This window comes from Vanellus vanellus (genome assembly GCF_965231255.1).
Source record: "Vanellus vanellus genome assembly, chromosome: 3".
Classification (NCBI taxonomy): Eukaryota; Metazoa; Chordata; class Aves; order Charadriiformes; family Charadriidae; genus Vanellus; species Vanellus vanellus.
This window is the reverse complement of record NC_138907.1, coordinates 129,955,296-129,972,969: the sequence shown is the minus strand read 5'-3', so window position 1 is coordinate 129,972,969 and position 17,674 is coordinate 129,955,296. Positions and strand designations below refer to the sequence as shown.

At 56.6% G+C, this 17,674-nt stretch overlaps 1 protein-coding gene across 1 annotated transcript; it reads left to right on the top strand.

The window, feature by feature from the left end:
- The first annotated feature begins 1,340 nt into the window (after positions 1-1,340).
- On the top strand, positions 1,341-14,127 carry FNDC4 (fibronectin type III domain containing 4). The gene is made up of 6 exons (XM_082480353.1): positions 1,341-1,509; positions 7,111-7,226; positions 7,745-7,949; positions 8,877-8,966; positions 10,251-10,384; positions 12,409-14,127. The coding sequence occupies exons 1-6, from the start codon at positions 1,437-1,439 to the stop codon at positions 12,442-12,444; spliced, it is 654 nt and encodes a 217-aa protein (XP_082336479.1). The 5' UTR covers positions 1,341-1,436; the 3' UTR covers positions 12,445-14,127.
- The last annotated feature ends 3,547 nt before the right edge of the window (positions 14,128-17,674 follow it).

The window sequence follows — 17,674 nt, the reverse complement described above, 5'->3', positions numbered from 1 at the left end:
CCCCATCACCAAGCATTCAGGTGCCACGGTGCAGGAGCATCTCCAACTGCAGCTCTCTTCCCTGTGTGCCTGGCAAAACTCCGCCCCCAGGCACAACTCCCGGGGGGCAAGCAGAGCTCTGCTGGGGCCAGCTCTTGTCAAAGGCCCAGACAGGCCCTTGGGGTGGCCATGGTCAGGGGACTTTTGCAAGGGTAAACTTGTTAACTGATGACCACACACATGAGCGAGGACCATCAGAGCTGCTCTGAACAGATCAAGGTGGTGGGTGACCACTCTGCATCGGCAGCTCCGTGGGTGGAGGCTTTGGCCGGCACCACCTACGCCTGTGCCAAAGGGCTCAGGGTTGCAGTACCCGCATTGTGGAGCAATGGAACCCCAGAAAGATGGGACATGTTTCTCCCGCATACCTTCCAGGAGCCTTCTGCAGCACAGCCCAGAGGTGCAGGAGAACCCTCTGCAGGACAGGAAGGTGACTGGGGGTCCCCTCAGTCTGTTGCAGCCCTGTGCAGCACCATGGGCTGTGGTGGACAGCCCAGCATGCTCCTGTGGAGTGTCCTGCTGTGGGCACGGTGAGTGGACAGCCAGTGCTGGCCCAGCCTGAGGCCCACGCAGCCCAGGAGCCTTCCAGAGAGGGACTGGGGGGAGCCCTCCACAGGGAGTGACACCGTCCCTTCGCATGGTGTGACCGCTCTCCGTGCATGGATGGTCCCACAGCAGGGCGAGGTGTGCAGCCGGCCCCTGCAAGGCACTGGGAAAGCGTTGTGCTGCCGTGGGACGCGCAGCCCCAGCACAAAGGTGCCAGGCAGGAGCCACGGGCATGTGGAAGGGTGCGTGGGGAGTGCCGCAGCGGGAGGGCGCAGGCGAGGAGGGTCACTGTGTGAGGGACAGCGCGCAAACACAGTGCGTGAGGGGGGGGACAGCTGCATGGGGAGAGTCGGCACGGGTGGGTGCGAGGTATAGCGGGGGGGGCACTGCCGGTTACTGGGGTGCAGCGTGTGGGGGGGCACGGGCGGTAACTGGGGGTACAGCACGTGGGGGGCAGTGCCGGTTACCGGGGAACCGCACGGGCGGCGCCGCTGGGGGTCGCAGGGGTTCGGCGCGGGGTGGGGGCGGCACTGGCGTTCTGGGGGGTACGTCTCTGGGGGCGGCGCAGGTAATCCCGGGGCACGGTCCGGGGGGCGGTGCCGGCGGTGCGGGGGGCGGTATCCGCCGCGTCGGGTCCGGGCGGGGGGCGGCACCGGGGCCGCTGCGGCGGCGCTCGGGGGGCGGCGCTGGGCGGAGCGGACCGGGGGAGGTCCGGACGGCCGTTCCGCCCCCCCCCCCCCCGCGCTGCGGCCGGGGCTCGGCCCCGCTCCGTCCCGCGGCACAGGGAGCCGGGCCGGTGCCAGGGCTGCCGCCCGGGCCGGGCCCGCACTCCGGAGCGCCCCCGCGCCGCCATGGCCCGCTTCTCGGCCTTCCTCAGCCCCGTCCTGGTGCTCTTCAGCTGCGACCTCTGCCTCGTGCGAGCCAGTAAGTGCCGGCGGGGCGGGACGGGACGGGACGGGGCGGGGCGGGGCGGGCGGCCCCGCTCTGCAGCGGGTCCTGGCGGGGCGCCTCTCTCCCCGGGCGCCCGCGCTGCTGCCTGCGGTGGGGTCGGGCCGGGGCGCGGGACTGGCGCTCCCCGGGCCGGGGGACCGTCCGGGGGGGTCCGCCCCCCCACGCCGGGCCCCGGCACGGGACGCCCCTGCTGCGGGCCGGGGCCTCTCGCCGGACCCTTCCCCCGTCCCGGGCGTGGCCTCGCCCGCCACCCGATGGGGCCTGGCCCTCCCAGCTACGGTCCCCAGGCCACCCCGCTGGGCTGCCCCCGGCCCCGGCACCGTGTGCCCCCAGCCCGCCGTGCCTCCGGCCGCGTCGCGTCTCCTACCCGCGGGACGGGGCCATGGCGCGGCCGCGCCGGCCCCGCCGAGGGTGCCAGGATCTCCCGGGGCACACGGAGTCGCCGGCGGCGGCTTTGGCTCCCGCCGCCCCCCGCTCCTGGGGGAGGCGGTGGGCAGCGCGGGCCATCCCTGTGCCCCTTTCCCAGGCTTACCCCCCCGCCGTGGGGAAGCGGTCCCCGGGAGAGTTAACGCCTCGGCAGGCGGTGACCGGTGCCGGCTGACGGGCGCTCCTGCCCTGTCTTCTCCGGGGTGCCGTTTGCCGAGACCCCGAGCTCTGCCGGCGCCCGCGGTCTTGCTGTCCTCTCTGCCCCGACTCATCCGAATGACCCTCTGCCGGCGGCGGCCTGCTGCTGTCCGGTTGCCCCTTGTCAGGTTACTGACGTATTAAATTGAACTGCGGGTATCAGTCGTGTTCCGATATGCTCTGCCATGTTTTCAGTCTCCTTGCAAAATATGCACTCCGGGGCCTGATGGATTCAGGAAGAAATGCAGTCAGGGTTGTTAAAAAGGGGCCACTTATTTTTAGATGTGCAGTCTGATGCTTACCTCCCTACTGCAGGGATAAGTTGAGCAAACATCTAGGTGCCCTTGAGCAGCAGTCCCAAGGGCACAGGCTGCGGGGCAGGTGAGGTCCCCTCTCCCGAATCATAGCAGGATGGGGAGGGCGCCAGCGGGGCTGTGCGCCATCCCTATGCAGTGCCACATCGGACAACATCATTCTTGAGGGGCATCTGTCTGGCCCCTTCTCTAACCTACAAAGCCCAGTTGCGTGGCAGATCTAGTCCAGTGCTCAGCTGCCCACCGGTCAGCCCTCCCTGCTGCCCAGCCACCGGCTGGAGTGCTGCTGCCTCCAGCGCACAGGACCAGCTCTCCCTGCCTCTTCAGCAGGCCTCAAAGGAGTGCAGTGCTGTACTGACTGGACAAAAGAGTGCGCCAGGCCTCAAGTAAGTGATTGCTCTTTCTATGGTGGTCCCCATTACTTAATATGGCTTTAATCAAAAGTAAAGCTAGATAACTTATAAATGATGCAGAATCATTAGCAATTAATGCATTGGGCAGGGCTTAACTGCGTCATGCTTTTGCCAGAGCGCCCAGCAGAGTGTTGGAGCATCTTGGCTTTACAGGAATATTTTTAATAGTTGGCTTCAGAGAGCACATTTTTTTGGAGCCCTTGCACTCGCAGATCTTTATGGCAACAGTTCTGGCATGAAAATGCTCCGACCTCAGCTGCAGAGCAGGCTGGAGAACTTTAGGCTTAATGTGGGGATCGTATGCAAAGCTTTCTATGGTGTGAGCCGTCATAGAATCATCTAGATTGGAAGGGACCTTTAAGATCATCGAGTCCAACCATTGACCTAACGCTACCAAAACCACCACTAAACCGTGTCCCTCAGCACTACATCTGCACGTCTTTTAAATACCTCCAGGGATGGTGATTCAACCACTGCCCTGGGCAGCCCTTTCAGTGAAGAATTTTTTCCTAATATCCATCCTAAACCTCTCCTGGTGCAACTTGAGGCCGTTTCCTCTTGTCCTTTGAAGGTCTTGTCATAACAACTTTAAGTGAGGTCCCATCTTCCATATCCTTGGGAATGAACATTGTCCCATGTTTCTAGGGTGAATTTCTCTAGTTTTGACTCCTGAAACTTCTTGTCTTGTCTCTTTCTGCTAAGTGTGCAAATCCCACGTGCTCAGAAATGTCTTTTTTGCAGTTTGCTGAACTGCACACTGACCAAGGGACACTCATTTTTCCAGTGAAGAACTGCAGCCTGGACACCCTCAGGTCTCACTGTCACAGGTTCAGGTCTGCTTGCCTGGAGCCTGCACAAAGTATGTTTATGATGCATGAGGTCTGAAGCACGGACTAGCCACATGCGCTGTGGCTCTGCTGTGCCCCGTGTGCTCTTGCCCTCTCTCTGTTTGGGACATTTGGGAATTGGGTCTGAGTGTAACAGCAGATCATGCTGGCTTTGAGCGTACTGTCTTTGCAGTTTGATAGCAGGGTAGTTTCACTCCTGGGATGCCCTTCTGCTGCCGGTGAGTGAAGGTCCCTACACAGGGCCTGTGCAAGCTCTGGCTAAGTGCAATTCAAGCAATACTGTCAACCCTGTGTGTACGCAGCAGCATGGCTTGTGGATCAGTGCAGTACACTTGTTCTCAAATCGTAGAGTGACTCAGCCCCAGGGCCATGTCTCAGCATCCCCAGCCTGAAAACCTGCGCTGGGCCAGGCTGGGCTCCTGGAAAGTTCTCGTCCAGAGCCGGGAGCCTGCTATGAGCTCCATTCACAGACTTTTGTGTTGCAGAGATGTCAGACCCTACCTTTAGTTTCCTCACATACACTTAAAGGTTGGGAAGTCCAACTGCCCAGTTTGGGCACGTTCAGACCTCTTCTCATTCTGTTAAAAGCTACCTAATTTATTACAGTAAATGTATCCTGTGAAGCACCAGGTCCCGTTCTTGTCCTGAGGCCAGCTGGCAGGGTCTGGTCACATCCGTAGCACTAAGCTCATGAGTTCGAAAGAGGAGAGCACATCAATGCTACCTGCTAGGAATGATTCATGGCTCGTGCTAACACCTGACCCATGCCCAAGAGTGGTTTGGGCACACGCTGGCTGGTTCAGGCCAAAGCAGATCCCAGGACCAGTCTCCATCGCTGGATTCCTGGGCTGTTCCTTACCTTGTTACGTTTGTTAGTGTAGTGGTAGCCTTGAACAACTATTCTTATGTCTGAAAGTTGGCAGAAACATTGCAGCCCCTGACACACACACACACACACACACACACACACACTTTGAAATGCTTCTGCCTGGGACAATGCAAGGGAGCGGTTATTTGCTAGCTGGCAGGCTGCTGTCCACAGCTTGGCTGTTAGTTGTAGAACTAACCTGCACACTGGCCATGGCTGGAGCAGAAAACCAGACCACGTCTGCGGGGAGATCAGCTCCTGTGTGCACAGAATACACGTGCCCCATTCAGTGGCCAGTTCTGGGGAGTGCAGCTTTATTCAGCCTGTTTTGCTGTTGGCTTGTGGGAGACCAGGATGTGCAGCTAAGGACATGGCTCAGACTCCCTCTCACAGGTTAGAGTGGTGAAAGAGAGTCCCACTGGCAAACCTCTAAGGAGACACGCTCTTCATGGGATAAAGGATATTCGAGTGTGTCTTTGAATCCTTTCCAGTTTTCCAGCCTCCTGTTGTGGAAGAGAGGGCGCAGCATCCTGTGATGTCCTTGTTCATGTTGCCTCCAATAGCTCTGTCTCCTGGTCGTGCAGCAGGCTTCTGTTGGTGATGGACTCAGTGCTTGTGTCTCCTGAGAACGTGCTCTCTGGGCTCTGTGGGTAACCCTCCTGTCTGTCTTAGTTGCCCGTGGCCAACCACGAACCTGCATTTCTCAGAGTGAATCACAGCCTTTTCCTGGTTAGACCTGTCAGGGATCTGGGTATATTCAAACGTGAATGAATGCATCTAAACAGCTGACCTGCAGAAACAACCTTTCCTTGTCACTCTATCTGTGGTGGTTGTTGGTGTCTGTGGTCGTCTTTTTTCTTGTTCTCAGGTGTCCTCTGGGGCTCTTTTTCTATATGTATATATCACAGTATTGAACGTGTGCTACACAAGCAGCTTGTAGGAGGACACTGTTTTGTATACAGGGAGAGAGGACACGTGAACAGCAGCCTGAGCATCTTTCCTCATGTGTTCCTGTGTCTTAATTTCCAGACAAAATTTGGCTTTGTATGTGTACCTATGTGGGATCGTGCCGTGCTCTTAGTGTTGTGAAATGTCAAAATGGTGATGGTGCAGACCACGGGTGAGCCAGGCCAGCTTTCCAAAGGACAGCAACGGCTGAGTGTTGCTGCCAGCTTTGCAGCTGATGGCATTGCGCTGGTGGGAGAGTCAGCGCTGCCTTCTGCATTGGGCTTTCCTCCCCACTCTAGAGCAGGGAGTAATGCCAGGCAGATGAGATGGCCAGATTGAGTCGCATAGTGTGTTTATTCCAAGCTGCCCCATTTTTCTGTCACAGTTGATATATAAATACTGTGTCTGGGCTGCTTCCTACGCAGTTCTGGGTGGTGTGCCAGGCATTCGTGATATGCACATCCGTGGGACAGCCCCAGAGTTTAGAGGAGTCTGATTTTACCATCGCAGTCTTGGTTGAAGAATTGCATTAACATAGGATTTGTTTGGACTTTTTGGACCCTACAGAAACATGGGACATCCCTGCCAAGAATCTACTCTGTGCTCAGGCTGAGCAGGAGCATGTCGTGCCTGGCACCCCTGCTTCTGCTAGTGCTGGAGCTGAATGAAGTAAACTTTCCAACAGATGAACATCTGGGCACCAGTGAAGGTACCTCAGATCTGCAAGTAGATGCCCTTGTGAAGAGCTGATGTGAATGTCATTCTCCTGTCTGATAGCACGGTTTCTGCAGTGCTCTGAGACAGGCTGCAGGGACTTTTCATGTGATTTTGAGCTGCATGGACTGGTTAAATTGCCGTGACAGTCTCTTAAACTTTGTCATTCTTTTTTGCTCAGGACAGGCCTTCATACATTTCCCATTTCGATGTCTGCAAGGTGGAAGGAGCCTACTGGGGACCCTTTGTGTCTTTAGCTGGGTCTAGCAGCCTGGGCACATGGTCAGCACTGCTAATCTCTTTTACGTGGAACACATGTTATGAGCAATGGGCTATGTCTGCCACTGCAAGTAAGCCCTGCAGAGAAGAGCCAGTCAGATACCTCGCGAGCTTGTCCTCCTTCCCCGCTGTAGGACACTGCAGGGGTGAGGTGTGCAGTGAGCACATGTCTCACTGACAGCCAGGCAGGGAGGAGTCCTGGCCAGCGAGCGAAGACTGCCAAAGCCCGCAGGTGTCGCAGAGAGGTAGCTGCACACAGGGAGTAGCTCTGTGCCTGCACACCTTCCCCCCCAAGCGACGGGCAGCTGCCCACTGGCCCAGTAAGCACCATGCCGTGCGTGTGTTGCTGCTGGCAGGGTCTCAGCCTTGTGCATCAGCTGTGCCACTCCTTTCCTGGGGAGAGGGTCACCAGAGAAGCTGCTCCCTGTAGCCCTGGCCAATGTGCTGCCAAGGACAGATGTTGGAGAGGTCACGCGTGGTGGTGTGCAGGGGCGAGTGCCTTTTCTGAGACATATTCTTTTGCCTCTTTCCTGTGCCTTGCCTTGGTCCATCCCTGGCTCACCCAGACAGGCCACCGTCCCCTGTCAACGTGACTGTGACGCAGCTGAAGGCAAACTCTGCCACAGTCTCCTGGGACGTCCCAGAAGGCGATGTGGTCATCGGCTATGCCATCTTACAGCAGGTACCCAGGCTCTGTCCCCTGGGGGCTGGGGACCCCTCTCACTGATTACCAGCATGTAGCCCTTTTGCCGCAGTTTGGAGCTCCTCTGGCGTCTGCCTGAGGACACTTTGCTGTTGAGCAGCCCTTGCCAGGGCACCCTGTCTGAGCCACCCATCCTGGTGGGAGGCAGTAGACTGTGGGCTGTGCTGAGGTCAGCCATCCCTCCAGTGGCTTCCCTGCGATTTCTCTGGATAAGTATGGTGCTTCAGCCATGACATAACCCTTCTTTGCTTGCCTTGCTCCGCCTCCACAGCCCCAGACGATGGTGGCTTCTCCAGGGAGGCGCCTGGCTCTCAGGCCACACAGGGATGCTGCATAGCAAAGCGCTGGCCAGCCTGGTCCAGCCCAGGGGTGGACGATGGCCCGGGAAGGGGGCAGTGGGGGCAGCATGCCCAGCACAGCCCTGCAGATGGGGGCCTGTGCCTGGTGCCACTGGGAATGGCCTCCTGAGGATGACAGACAGCTCTTCACTCCGGCAGCGGCAAGACGGACAGATGCAGCGTTTCATCCGGGAGGTGAACACCACCAACCGGGCATGCGTGCTGTGGGACTTGGCGGAGGATGCTGATTACATCATCCAGGTGCAGAGCATCGGCCTGTATGGGGAGAGCCAGGCCAGCAAGCGTGTCCACTTCAGGACCCTGAAGGAGACTGACCGCCTCCCTTCCAACAGCTCCAACCAAGGTGAGGCAGCTCCTTCCAGCTTGCCCACGTGCTGCTGGTGGGACCAGTGCTGGAGGTCTCCACAGCACATGGGTAGGGATCCAGCAGCCAGCAGGGAAGGTGCTGCCCTGGGCAGCAGGCTTCTTGGGACACACAGGGTCATAATGGGTAGCAGGGTTGTACAGGCTGCTCTTGTGTCCACCATGGCCATGATAATGTCCCCAAGCCCTGTTTTAGAGCCCTCCTGTCCTGGGTCTTGGCACCCTATTCAGCTAAGCAGGCTGTGGCCAGGACAACTGCTGTAGCCTGCTCAGCTGCCGCCCATAGGTAGTAAATATTTAACAGGCCATCAGCCTGCAAGCTACCAAAGGACAAATAACAGAGTCCCACAACCTCCTTTCCTACTCATGTACTCATCCGTGGTGTGCCTTCTTGCCTTGGTGTTGCCTACGTGCTGGTCTGTGAGAGATGATCCAAGAATCCAAGAGAGATGATGACCAGAGGGCATCCACTGGGCACAGGAGTCTGTCTCCAGCACTAGCCATCAGAGGGGGACTCAGGAAGAGTATAACAGGGCAAGCAGATGGCTGGCTTTCTTCAGAACTTTTGTGTTTGACTTAGGGCCTTCCTAATCTGCCCCGGTCCCTACGTATGGAGTAAGCTCAGTGATTACTCCCGTGCAATGTGCAGTCCCTACTTGAACCCAAACAAGCTGTTAGAATCCCCGACTGCTTTTGGTAGCAAGGATGGTTTATCTGACACAGGAAAGCCACAGGCTGCATGTCCTCTCCCCAGCCTAGATGTCATCCCACACCCGTCCTTTTTTGGAGGATGTGGGCCTCTTTCCTCTGGAGCTTCTTCTCAGATCCTTGAGAGTTGCTGGTCCTGAAGTAGGTTCTGGTGGGAGGGTATCTGCTGCCAGCCCTGCCTGGGTTCTCTTCTCTGCAGGTGACATCACCATGGAAGGGCTGGACAAAGACAGGCAGCTGCAGACAGGCGAGATTATCATCATCGTGGCTGTGCTGCTCATGTGGGCAGGTGAGTGCCACAAGCAACATTCTAGCAAGCTAGGGCAGAGGTGCAGTCCAGGGTACACAAAGAGGATGGGTCTCTAGAGGCATATTGGTATGGGTCTGGCGTCCTTTCCAGTAAGTCCGTTGAGTCTCTGTAGAGCTTGAGCCAGTGGGGTAAAAGGAGCAACCACAGCCACTGCTCAGCAGCAGTGGCCTGGAGCATGTGGGCTGGCCGGCCTGACTGCTGTGCTGGAAGAGCAGGGGACAATGTGGGACCCAAGCAGTAGAGAATTACAGGGTGGGAGCATCCCAGCTGACATGAACTATCATGTAGCGTGGGCCTTAGCTAGCTTGTCTGGCATCTGACAACATCGCCACGCTGGCTGGTAGTGGCTGTGCCTTAATTGGCTAAAACTGTAAGATGGGCGATTTGCTCCTCCACAGCACCTGATTAAAGCCAGTGCTCAAGCAAACAGCAAGCTGCCCTGGGGGAGAGGAAGCCTAGGATTTAAGTCAGCTCCTGAGTGGTCGCATGCAGCTGCTGTGAATGGGAAGTCATTTGTCCCTTATGCCCTTCCCAGTAAATGTGGATTTTCTAGTGGCATCTTGCAGGAATCTCTCCTTGTCCTGGCCTTGAACACTTTTCTAGTGCACTGGAAGAAAATAACAAGATGGCTGCTGCTAGCTTACGCCTCGTGCAGGTTGGTGTGTCAGAGTGCCAGAAGGGAGAAAGCGGGTCCAGTCTGCAGGTGTCTGTGGTAATGCACTGTTTGAATGGGTCCAACATACCTGATGATTACAGTTCAAAGCATTGCTCCGGAGTCCTGTGTCCAGGGTCCCGAGGTGTGGGACGTGTACTACGTGAGATGGGTGCTGTAAAACCGTGACAGAGTGCCTGACCCCACAGTCAGCTTGCAAGGCAGGAGAAAACCAAGGGCTGGCTTTTGTGGGGGTCGCAAGCATTGGGCCAATAACTTCAGTTCCTTGCTGAAACCCACTCAGCTGCTCACTGACCTCGAGGGCTGTCCTGCTCAGAGTTTCTCAACATCTGCCTTTGGCCTCAGAGCCCTAAGCCGTAGGCACCGAGCACTGAGCATGTGCTCTGATGGCTTTACCTGCATCTGTGCCTCGTCGGCCCAAGGAGACGCAGAGGTACCTGGCGTGGTCCAGGCTGATGCAGGTGGAGAGTGTGGGTGACCATCACACCACGGTGCCCTGGGGGTAACTGCTGTGCAGCTGGGATGCTGTGGGGAGGGGAGGCAGGAGGCAGCTGGTGTGAGGGAGTCCTTCATCCTCTGTGTTTTGGCAGCGGTGATCGCCCTCTTCTGCAGACAGTATGACATCATCAAGGACAACGACTCCAACAACAACAAGGAAAAGACAAAACCGTCCTCAGAGCACAGCACACCAGAGCGACCGAGTGGAGGGCTGCTGCGGAGCAAGGTGAGCGGGGAGGGCTTGCAGGAGGGATGGCATGTGACATCTGCTGTGGCGTGCTGCCTGGACAGGTTCTGGCTCTCTGCAAAAACAGAAACACCCCAGCTCATGCTCTCATCCTAAAAACTGAAGGGTTTGAGGGTACAGTGAGTTGTGGTCTCTCTGAGGCAGTGTGTGGGCCCCATGGGTAATTTCAGGAGAAACACCAGAGGATATATCAGCTGGGATGGCTCCCACATTGCAGGCTGGTACCTGTCCTCTCACTGTAATAGCCCCTTCGCCATGCCTCTCTAAGGCTGTACCTCTTCTGCATCGCATAGACCGGTCTAGTTCCTGCCAGTTCAGGCAGGAGGCAGACAAGCCAGGCAGCTGTTCTTATGGTTGCTGCACTGGTCTATTGCTGCCCGCTTTCTGCCTTCACTGAGTCTTGTTCCAGGTCATCACCACACAAGTTGTTTGTAGGAAGGACCCCAGAGCCTCTTCCCCACCCTAATGGAGGTGGTGTGCTGGGCTATGGATGGGGAGGGAGCAGTACTTTCCTCTGGCTGTTCCCCCAGCATCTGGCACTTCTCCCTTTGTTACTTGACAAAGACAGTGATTTGTAATGCTGATGTGTGTGCTCTAACAGGACCTTGCATTAGGTTTTCCCTTGTGTCTCACATGCCTCCTATGTCGATGGTGGGACCTCTACTCACTGCGTTGCCTCACTGCCCCTCTGCTTCCACATCTTGGTTTCCAGTGGATGTCAGGAGCAGAAAATTCCTGTTTGGACTTCAGGGCCCCAGTTCTCCTCCATATTTTCCAGCTTCTGGATTACTCCTTGCCAAAAAGATCCCTCCTCTTGGATCCCTGCTCCAAACTGACCCTGCTCATATAAGGCTGCAAAGGCAGGTGCAAAGGCCTGTTCCTGCTGCTCGTGAAGTTCACCTGTATGGGGCTGATGTACTTCAGTTTGTCTTTTTGCATTCACCATACTCTTGGCATCCTTGCAGGTCACAACACTACAAGTTTATTCTTGCAGTCCCTAATTGCACAGCTGAGAACAAGGTATAGGAAAGAAAAAGCTCTGCATTTGCTTCCCCTCCTGGCTTCAAGGTCAAGCTGCTGTAAAGTAGTAGACAATGGTGCAGCTCTTGGTCTGAGTTATAAAGTGTGGTCATGGGGACATTCACCTCCTTCACCCTGCTTTGGTGTGAAAGGGCTGAACTACCGAACACATGTGCAGCAACCAGGACCCCTTCCCTCCCCAGTACCTTCTCTGAATTCACATATCTGCTGTGCTCTTCAATGAGCACATTCCTTTTAGTGTAAAGGAAAGTGCCTGCTCGTGCTTGCAACAGTTTTTGATAAAAATCTGCCTCGCCTCCTGCAGCCTTTAGTTCCCTTGGCACACGCCAGAACTGTCATGAGGAGCATGGCAGTGAGATGTGCCTGGCACTCAGCAGACTTCATCTGTCCCTCCATGCCAGTCATCCCATGCTTTGTGGATTCTCTGCACCATGGCAGACATCCTCCTGCCCTCTCACTTTCTCACTTACATTTTCTGCTCTGACCCTGCACCTGGCTCCTGTCCAAGGGCTTCAGGTGTAGCATGGCTACCTCTAGGGATCAGGTAGAGGCCACTGCCACCAGACACTGCAAGCCCTGGAGGCTGAAGAGTGTGGGGCTGGGGGGGGCTGGTTCATCCAGTACTGGGGAGCAGCAGTGGGCACAAAGGGTTCCTGGGGAGGCACGTGTGTGGTTGAAGGGACTCACCTGGAGGGAGGCACCGGGCAATGCAGCTGAGCTACCCAAACCTTTCTGCTAGGAGAGCACATCACTGCAAAAGGCCAGGGTTTCATCGCTGGCTCCCTTGGTCCCCCGAGGGAGACGCTGGAGCCGGGTCTGTGCTGCAGCTATCTCACGTCTCGGCTCAGGGCAGAGGGCGCAGATGCAGAGAGCTCTGCTGGGTGTAGTGCCTGCCGGGGGGTGGGCTCTGCATCCCAGGGGCTCAGCAAAGCAGGGCCTTAATGCAGACTTTTCTCTCATAGAAGAAGTCTCCCTCGGTCAATATAATCGAGGTGTAAGTGCAGCACCACCTCTGCGTCTGCGGTCCTGGGTGTCCTGCCAGAGCCAAAGCAGGCCTTGGAAGAAGAGGCAGCACCAGGCGCCCAGCCTGGAACTCTGCATGTGAAGATCCATGTATCAGAACTTATGCTTTCCCAAGGGCGCCTGTCCGGGGATGTGCATGGAGCCGGCTCCCAGCCGTGCATGCAGTGCACGGCCCTGCCCGTCCCGCATGCCTGGCCCTGCTCCCCTGCCGCTGCGCAGCACGGAGCCGAGGAAGGGTGGGGGGCCACATCACCAGCCCAGGGGGGCAAGCCCAGGGGAGGAGAGGGGCCCGTGTGCTGCCTTGAGGGGAGGCGATGTCCCTGTGCACAGCTTGGCCAAAGGCCTGGGTGCAACCGTGTGGTACCAGATGCCTGCCCGGTGGGCAGCTGGGAGCAGACCTTGCTTTCAGCTGCCATGTCTGGGCTTGGAGGGCTGCCTGCGGGGGCAGGAGGTGCTCCCATTTTGGCCCTGAGACTGAGGGGATGGGGCAGTGCAGGCATTTGCCCCAGCGCTGCAGGGGAAGCTGTGGCCAGGTGGCAGGAGGGTTTGTCTGTGGAGCTGGGCCCAGCGAGCACAGCTGAGGAGTGGAACCCTGCTGGGGAACGGGGCTCCACTGTACTCTATCACTGCTGTGCAGGGGCTTCAAGGTCTCTCCCTGCTGTGGGGGACAAAGACACAAATGAGCACAAGGAGCTAGTGCTGCCATAGTGCCTGGCCGCCTGCAGAGTGCGCAGCCAGGGCAGGGACTGCCGGCAAGAGCCGTTCTATGGGGTGGTGTGGGCCCTGCGGAGCTGTGGGAGCAGGCAGTGCCAGGGTATGGCTGTGGCGTTGCCGTTTCCCTTAGAAAGGCTCAGTCCTGACACGTTCAAGCTGTTTGGGGGGGGGCTGCTGAGCGCCTGTGAGCAGTGCAATGCCTGTGCTGCCTGGAGGAGAAAATGTGGTGATGCCCAGCAAGGTCTTGGCAGGATGCGTGCTGCAGAGCTCATCACCACTCTGGGGACAACCCTAGCATCAACAGTGTCATGTCCTTCTCCTGGTTCCTTCTGTCTTGCGGGGGTATGGTCCCTGCTGATGCTCCTGCTCCTGGACCTGGACTAGGTTGGCTGATAGGACACAGACCTGTTGGAAAGGGCTGGCCCCGAATGCCCAGAGCTGCCGGACTGCTGGCTTGCTGTTACCGGCCCCATCTGCCTGCTCGTGCAAGGTCAACATGAACCATCAACCACCCTGGGGCTGGTGAAGAGGATGTCCAGTCTGTGCTTGTTTGCTCCTCAGAGCCTGCAGGCAGAAGTCTGTCACTGGGTATCTGCACTGCTCTGTGGCCAAGGCCAGGCCCGGGCATGCCCTTCTGCCGGCAGTAGGAGGGAACAGGGTGGTATGAGGAGGCTCTCTGCTGCAGAGATGGCCACTGGTGCCCTGGCTGCTGCTCTTCCTCTGTGCTCTGCTCTGCAGCCTGTCACTGAGCTGGGGTGCTGGCTCTGCAGCCCTGGACTCAAGCATCACAGGATCCAGCGTCTTCCAGGAATACACCTTCCAGTAAAGCACTTTCAGGACTCTTCCTTCCAGGTGCTGTTCAGCTCCTGCTGCAGGACTAGGTGGGGAAGGGAAAGGATAAGCGACTCCCTGTGGCAGGGTCTTTTCAATAAAAGCATCCTGGCTCAAAGGCAGCATTGTCCCTGCAGAGTTGCAGGTCTGTGTGTGTGTGTGTGCATGCGTGTGTGTACCTGTACCAGCACTTCTTGAACTTGTTTGTGTGGCCCTTAGAAGGAGACCTGTTCCTGCATGCTGTGCAAGAGCTGCAGGTCCTCTAAGGTCATCTTGCACACCTCTCTGGCCCTCAAGGGAGCGCTGGTGCTGGATGCTGGGTCATGTCAGTCTGACCTCAGTGCCGGGGAAGGTTATGGAGCAGATCCTCTTGAGTGCCATCACATGGCACATGCAGGACAACCAGGCCCAGTCAGCATGGGCTTATGGAAGGCAGGTCCTGCTTGACTAACCTGATCTTCTATGACAAGTTGGCCCTCTTAGTGGATCCAGGGGAAGACCAGTCTACCTGGACTTTAGTAAAGCTTTTAATACCATTTCCCACAGCATTCTCCTGGAGAAACTGTCTGCTCATGGCTGGGATGGGTGTACTCTTTGCTGGGGAAAAAAAATGGCTGGACGGCCAGGCCTGAAGAATTGTGGTGAATGGAGTTCAATCCAGTTGGTGGCCGGTCACAAGTGGTGTTCCCCAGGGCTCAATACTGGGGCTGGTTCTGTTTAATATCTTTATCAACAACCTGGACGAGCTGATCAAGTGCTCTCTCAGTAAGTTCGCAGAAGACACCAAGTTGGGCAGGAGTGTGGATATGCTTGAGGGTAGGAAGGCTCTACAGAGGGATGTGGACAGGCTGGATCGATGGGCCGAGGCCAATGATGTGAGGTTCACCAAGGCCAACTGCTGGGTCCTGCCCATGGGTCACACCAACCCCATGGACGCTATAGGCTTGGGGCAGAGTGGCTGCCCGGTGGAGAAGGACCTGAAGGTGTTAGTCAACAGCAGCTGAACATGAGCCAGCAGTGTGCTCAGGTGGCCAAGAAGGCCAACAGCATCCTGGCCTGTGTCAGGAAGAGTGTGGCCAGCAGGACTGGGGAAGTGATGGTCCCCCTGTGCTAGGCACTGGTGAGGCCACCACAAGTGCTGTGTTCAGTTTTGAGCCCCTCACAACAAGACAGACATTGAAGTGCTGGAGTGTGTCCAGAGAAGGGCAACGGAGCTGGTGAGGGGTCTGGAGCACACATCTGGTGAGGAGCAGCTGAGGGACCTGGGGGTGTTCAGCCTGGAGAAAAGGAGGCTGGGGGAGACCTTCTCGCTCTTGACAGCTCCCTGAAAGGAGGGGGTAGCAAGGGGGGTTGGTCTCTTCTCCCAAGGAACAGGTGATGGGACAAGGGGAAATGACCTCAAGTTGTGCCAGGGGAGGTTTAGGATGGCTCTTAGGAGAAATTTCCTCACCCAAAGGGTTGTCAAGCACTGGAACAGGCTGCCCAGGGCAGTGGTGCCATTGCCATGCCTGGAGGTATTTAAAAGAGGGTCAGATGTGGTGCTGAGGGACATGGTTTACTGGTGGGCTCGGCAGTGTTGGGTTGATGGTTGGACTCCATGATCTTAAAGGTCTCTTCCAACCAAAACAATTTTATGGTTCTATGTTACACTGCTGGACAAGCTGCAGCTACAGACTGGCTCACTGAGCATGGTTTTCCCTGGACAAACAAAACAGTCTGCAGAGAGCAGAGACACCCTGGCAATGTGGCCAGGACAGAAGATGGGGCCAGATCCCAGCACACTGCTGGGATGAGGGGTCTGTGCTGCTCCCTGGTTGGGTGAGGAGAGGAGTACCAGAGGAGCAAAAGCACCGTGGTGGGGTCCCAGTGCAGCTGTGCTGTAACTTGGGCTGCAGGGAGTGTGGCCATAGCTCCAGTGAGACAAACCACCTTGTTTTACCAGGTAACTTTTGTTTTTTAGGGAGGTACATTAAAAAAAACTGGGGTTGTCAGGGAAATACAAGAGTTTTTAAAAAACTCTGGTGCCCTGGAAAATGTTGAGGTGCTATCCTGGAGGGTCAGAGCAGACATATGCCCACTATCATGAGTTCTTTAACCAGACCAGAGGTGCACACAAAGAAACAAGAACATGACTGTCCAGCAGAGTGGAGGAGCTGGGGAAGGCACCAAAAAAGACGTATGTCAAAATGCACTGGTTGGGGCCAAATAAAAAAAGAGAACAAAAATCTGTCATATTAAATGTAAAATCAGGGTGTGGTGTTGAGGCAAAAAAGACACCCCACTACCCCCCCACCCCCCCAAAAAAAAAACAACCCCGACCCCAAAAAAAACCCAAGCCACCACCCCTTTCTCAGATCATGGCAGTGCAGGGCACTGCAGTGATGAGTGCTGCGCAGGAAAGGCAGCAGCAATGTTGGACAAAGGTATTTTGTGAGGCACCTACAAGCACAGACCCTGCGAGTGAGTCCAGCAGCACCAGAGGGACAGTGCAAACGCCTGACAGCGCCAGGGCAGAGCAGGACACGCACGCAGCCTGCAGCATCAGCACCACAGGGGTACAGGGATAGGGCCTTGTGGCTCATGCAGAGCAAGTTTGGCACCCAGTTTGAGAGATGTTGGACAGTGTTGGTACATGTGTGGGTGATCATGAAACCATTGCTAGTTTGTACGGTGCTAAAACAGAACAGACTTGGGAAAGGCAAACAGCTTTGCAGCAACCGCTGGTTAAAGCCAGGAATAATGGCAGAACCAGCACCCATGAAGTTCTGCAAGCACACAAGTTCACGCAAGCACCCTGCAGCAACCATGAGTCCCAGGGAGAGGGGCTGTTAAACTGCTTGGAGCAATTCTGTCTGGAGACATGACAGCTATGAGGCAGCAGGGTAGAGCCCACTGCTCTCCCCAGTGGCAGGAGATGACTGGGTGAATTCACAGGTCAAGGGCAAAGGGTGAGTGAACTAATCAGCGCGTGCCAGCATTAGCAGCAGCATTGCCCACCCCCTCAGTGCTACCTGCAGGACAGCATGGATGCCAAGTGTCCTGGTTCAATGCAGGGCAGGAAGCCCCATCAAGGGTTGTTAAACCCATACCAGCAACAGGCAACATCTACAGGTTGCTCTGTGCCCTCCACTGTGGGAAGAAAGGCACAAGACCAGGGCTTGAAATAGAATCATAGAATGGTTTAGGTTGGAAAGGACCTTGAAGATCATAGAGTTCCAACCCCCCTGCCATAGGCAGGGACACTTCCCACCAGCCCAGGTTGCCCAAGGCCACATCCAGCCTGGCCTTGAACACCTCCAGGGATGGGGCCTCAACAACCTCTCTGGGCAACCTGCTCCAGTGCCTCACCACCCTCACAGTGAAAAAATTCTTCCTAATGTTCAATCTGAACCTGCCCTCTTCCAGTTTAAAGCCATTCCCCCTCATTCTATTGCTACATGCCCCAGTAAAAAGTCCTTCCCCAGCTCTCCTGTAGGCCCCTTTTGGGGACTGGAAGGCCGCAATAAGATCTCCCCAGAGCCTTCTCTTCTCCAGCCTCAACAGCCCCTACTCTTTCAGCCTCTCCTCATAGGGGAGGTGCTCCAGCCCTTGGATCATCCTCATGGCTCTCCTCTGGACACGCTCCAGCAGGTCCATGTCCTTCTTATGTTGGGGACTCCA